The 3,563-nt window shown below is 49.7% G+C and overlaps 1 protein-coding gene across 1 annotated transcript; it reads right to left on the reverse strand.

Annotated features, from left to right (window-relative positions):
• Positions 1-2,010: 2,010 nt before the first annotated feature.
• LOC109293921 (gap junction beta-4 protein-like) lies at positions 2,011-2,808 on the reverse strand. Its single transcript, XM_019512072.1, is given in 1 exon segment — positions 2,011-2,808. A coding segment is annotated over 1 exon segment (798 nt).
• Positions 2,809-3,563: the final 755 nt, after the last annotated feature.

The following is a 3,563-nucleotide window of genomic DNA, read 5'->3' on the forward strand; positions in this document are numbered from 1 at the left end:
GATGCCCCCAAATCACCAAATCATCTCTAAGCTCCTCGCTCTCTTCCCTCTGCGGTGAGACTCCTTTGCCTCTCCTTTCCTTTTCTGTCTGAGGAACACCAGAAGTTCTGCGCAGGGCTCACTACAGAAAAGAGGTCTGGCCAGATCCTCAGCACAGATCGGCAAGGAGAAATTCAGCAACGAAGAGAGGAACAAAACCAACGTGGGCTGAAGACGGTTGCAATTTGTTTATACATCCGCCCTACTTGCTGGCTCCGTGCTGTTTGTGCGAATGGCTTTTATCATGACTGATGAGAGTGGGCTGCTGCTTCCAGGCATTTTGTTGTTACAGCAAACCTGCCGTGAGACGAGGAGCTATTTGACATACCACCTATGGACTGTTAGGGGGCATGTTCCAAATAGGTTCTGTGCTCTGATTTTCCAAAGAGGTCGCAACCAAACACAGGTGATCAAACAGGGCCAGATTAACCCTTTAGTTGGCCCTAGGCAAACAAACTTAAGACCCCCTTCTCCACCTTGGTGCTGCTGCCCATGGGGAGCGGGGCTCGGAGCCTCTGCGAGGAAGCAGCCATGATGGCGACAAGGCCAGTGGAGGGGAGGGCAAGGGAAGGGAGGGGAGGTGGATGGGCCATTCATGCCACTGCCGCAGAGAGAAGGACCGGGGCCCCCCGCAGCTCAGGGCCCTAGGCATGTGCCTAGTTTGCCTAGGTATCCAGGTTGTAGCTGTATTGGTCTAGAGGAAAAAGCAATCAGGACTTGTGGTAGAGGTGATATCTTTTATTAAACCAACCAGATTTTTGGAAAAAAAAAAAAATTCTTCGTTGCAAGCTTTCAGGCACAAACGTCCTTCTTCAGGCATCGGGGAAAGCATTGTAAAAGTTTTCCTGGGTAGAAATGAAAGTTGGTATTTCATAGGTGAGTTGAAGGTGTGAACTGTTTGGAACAGTTCATTTTCTATGCAGGTTAGGCTCAGAGAAAAGTTGGAATAGTCTGTTTACCTCGAAGAGGTTTGGTGGTAAGCAAGATGTAGTCATATTTCCTTCTGGTTATGATGTTTCATATTTCACAGAGGGGTATATAGCTGGAATGCTCTTCCGGGCAGGCATTTGTTACGTGGTGAGGTGTCTGTGAGCTCTGCAGTGAGGCTCTGTGATGCAGATTTTGCACCATCTTCTGTTCATGAAGGAACCCCCAAACTCCCTCAAAGGATAAGAGACAGGTACACAGAATGTCAAGCATAAACCAAAAAGGAGAGATGTACAAAGATGTATTAGAAGTCCCTATTGCAATCAACTATGAGATGCTGTTTTATCAGCTGCTTTGAGTTACATATCAAGCACCAAAACCTAATGCTTCTTGAAGTCAATGGAAAGACTCTGCAGGAAGGACTTGATATGACGGATGTCTTTATAAATAGTTTATAAAAAGAATTGCTGAATGATCCATAGGTAGTTGAATAAATGGTTCATCAAGATTTATAGACTTCAGAAGATCAATAGGATGCTTACAGATGGGTCTTTGAACTGCTCAGCCCTCTTCCACCAATGTGCTTAAGCCATCACCTATCACTCATGTCTGCAACATGCCTACAACATGTGCCACACTTCGATTAACCCCTTTCAGACTACTGATTGGAACTGCCCAGGAAATGGAAAACATTTGTGGGGGGAAGCTTTAAAAAAAAATTGTTTTGCCATTGAAAAGATAGATGTCTGGAAGACTCTGAATGGTTCTGCTATTTGTCAGTGTATGTGTCACATACAGATGTGATCTTGGGTTCAGTGAGCACTGGATGGAGCCCTTAGAGAGCTTATTCTGCCAAACCTGTAACTGCATTGCTATCTTTTCTTCAAAGCTGACTTTACTGTGAAATCCTGCAAGATGCAGAATGGCACTCTGGTGAGTATAGGGGCACTGAGGCCCCTGATGACGCCTGCACTGTAGATCCTGAACCCAGGTAGGGCAACCTTCTCCATTCACCAGCACTTCCTAGGGAGGGGGCCATCCTCCCTATATCAGATGGGCAGTCCTGAACGTAGTCTGTCCTGAGGAGGCTATATTAACAACCTGGTTCTTCTCCTGGGTGGCATGAGACCAGCTGTTAGTCACATTCTCTACTGTCTTGCTAGGGAGCCCTTTGGTCTGGTGCTGGGTGGCAAGCTCCCAGCACCTCTTGGCAACCAGGTAGGATATCTCACAGAGGTTGAGAACAATGCACAGGGTAGCGGTAGCCACCATGAAGTAGGTGAAGAGTCTCTTCTCGGTGGGCCTTGCGATGAAGCAGTCAACCACATGAGGGCAAGGTGGCACAGAGCACTCCATGACTCGAGGCATGTCAAAGTTGGCGTAGAGCCGGTGGAAGATGTAGAGGAAAGCTGCATCTGTGGAAGCCTTGAAGACCAGGCTGAGCAGGTAAGTCCATCACAGGCCTCCCCGCTTCTTGCCTGGGTTGAGATAGAGCCGCTGGCTGTTCTTCCCTGCTCCTGTCTTCCTATGGTTCTGCTCCCGATCTTCCCGGTAAGCCACATGCATGGTCACCAGGAGGGAAGGGCAGGTGACGAAGATGAGTTGCAGGGCCCAGAGGCGGATGCGCGAGACGGGGAAGAAATGGTCGTAGCAGACATTAGTGCAGCCGGGCTGGAGAGTGTTGCACTCAAAGTCCCGCTGGTCATCAGCCCACACCTGCTCCGCCACTACCACATAGACCAGGAAGCAGAAGACAAAGACCACAGAGAGCCAGATGCGCCCCAGGGCTGTGGAGTACTTGTTCACCCCACTCAGGAGGTCCTGCAGTGAGGACCAGTTCATCCTGTCCTCTGCGGGGAGTGGAGCAGGAGCTGGAAGGGAGGCAATGACAGTGGAGTGAGCTGGACTGAGTCAGGACTTGAGGGCTACACTGTAGCTTGAACTATGCATGCACAGAAGGGAATAAGGACCCCCAGACCTCAGTGTGGCCTACACATACCCAAGGAGTCTGGTGCTTTAGATAGTGGAGAAGTAAGAGCCTTGCCTTCTTTTCCCCACAACAACTCTCTGGCCAGCCCAACCGAGCTAGTACAGGGAGAAGACCTGCTAGTGATTTATTATTACCTGTATAGACCTGAAGTAATGTGCTGCCTTACCCAGAGCGAGTGCTTCGGAGGTGAGTCTCAAGTGACAAAGCCACCAGTCCTCCTGTTGTGGTGAAGCATCTGACTCACCCTTGCTCCGGGCTGTGTCCAAGAAGCATGATTTGCTCTCGATTTGTGGCTCTGGCACTAGAAACCCTGCTCTTTCCTGACCTCAGCTACCATCCAGCAGAGATCAATGCCAATGCTATACCTTCCCTTGTGCTCACCTGCTCATCAGAGCCATAAGAGAGGATTAAGATAAAACCCAAGGACACTGGAAAGCTAATGATGGGGTCAGGGCTCAGGACCTCTCTATCTGGCACTTGGTTGGCAGTCGCCCTTGCCTAAGCCCAGTTGCACAACCTAAGTCCCAGGAAGGCCCTAATATATCTGACTCCAGCCTGGAACAACAACACACTTCTGCTGAGTGGGAATGGGTGGAGGATTGGCCTG

This window comes from Gavialis gangeticus, unplaced genomic scaffold (assembly GCF_001723915.1).
Source record: "Gavialis gangeticus isolate Ggan-Ray unplaced genomic scaffold, GavGan_comp1, whole genome shotgun sequence".
Lineage (NCBI taxonomy): Eukaryota > Metazoa > Chordata > Crocodylia > Gavialidae > Gavialis > Gavialis gangeticus.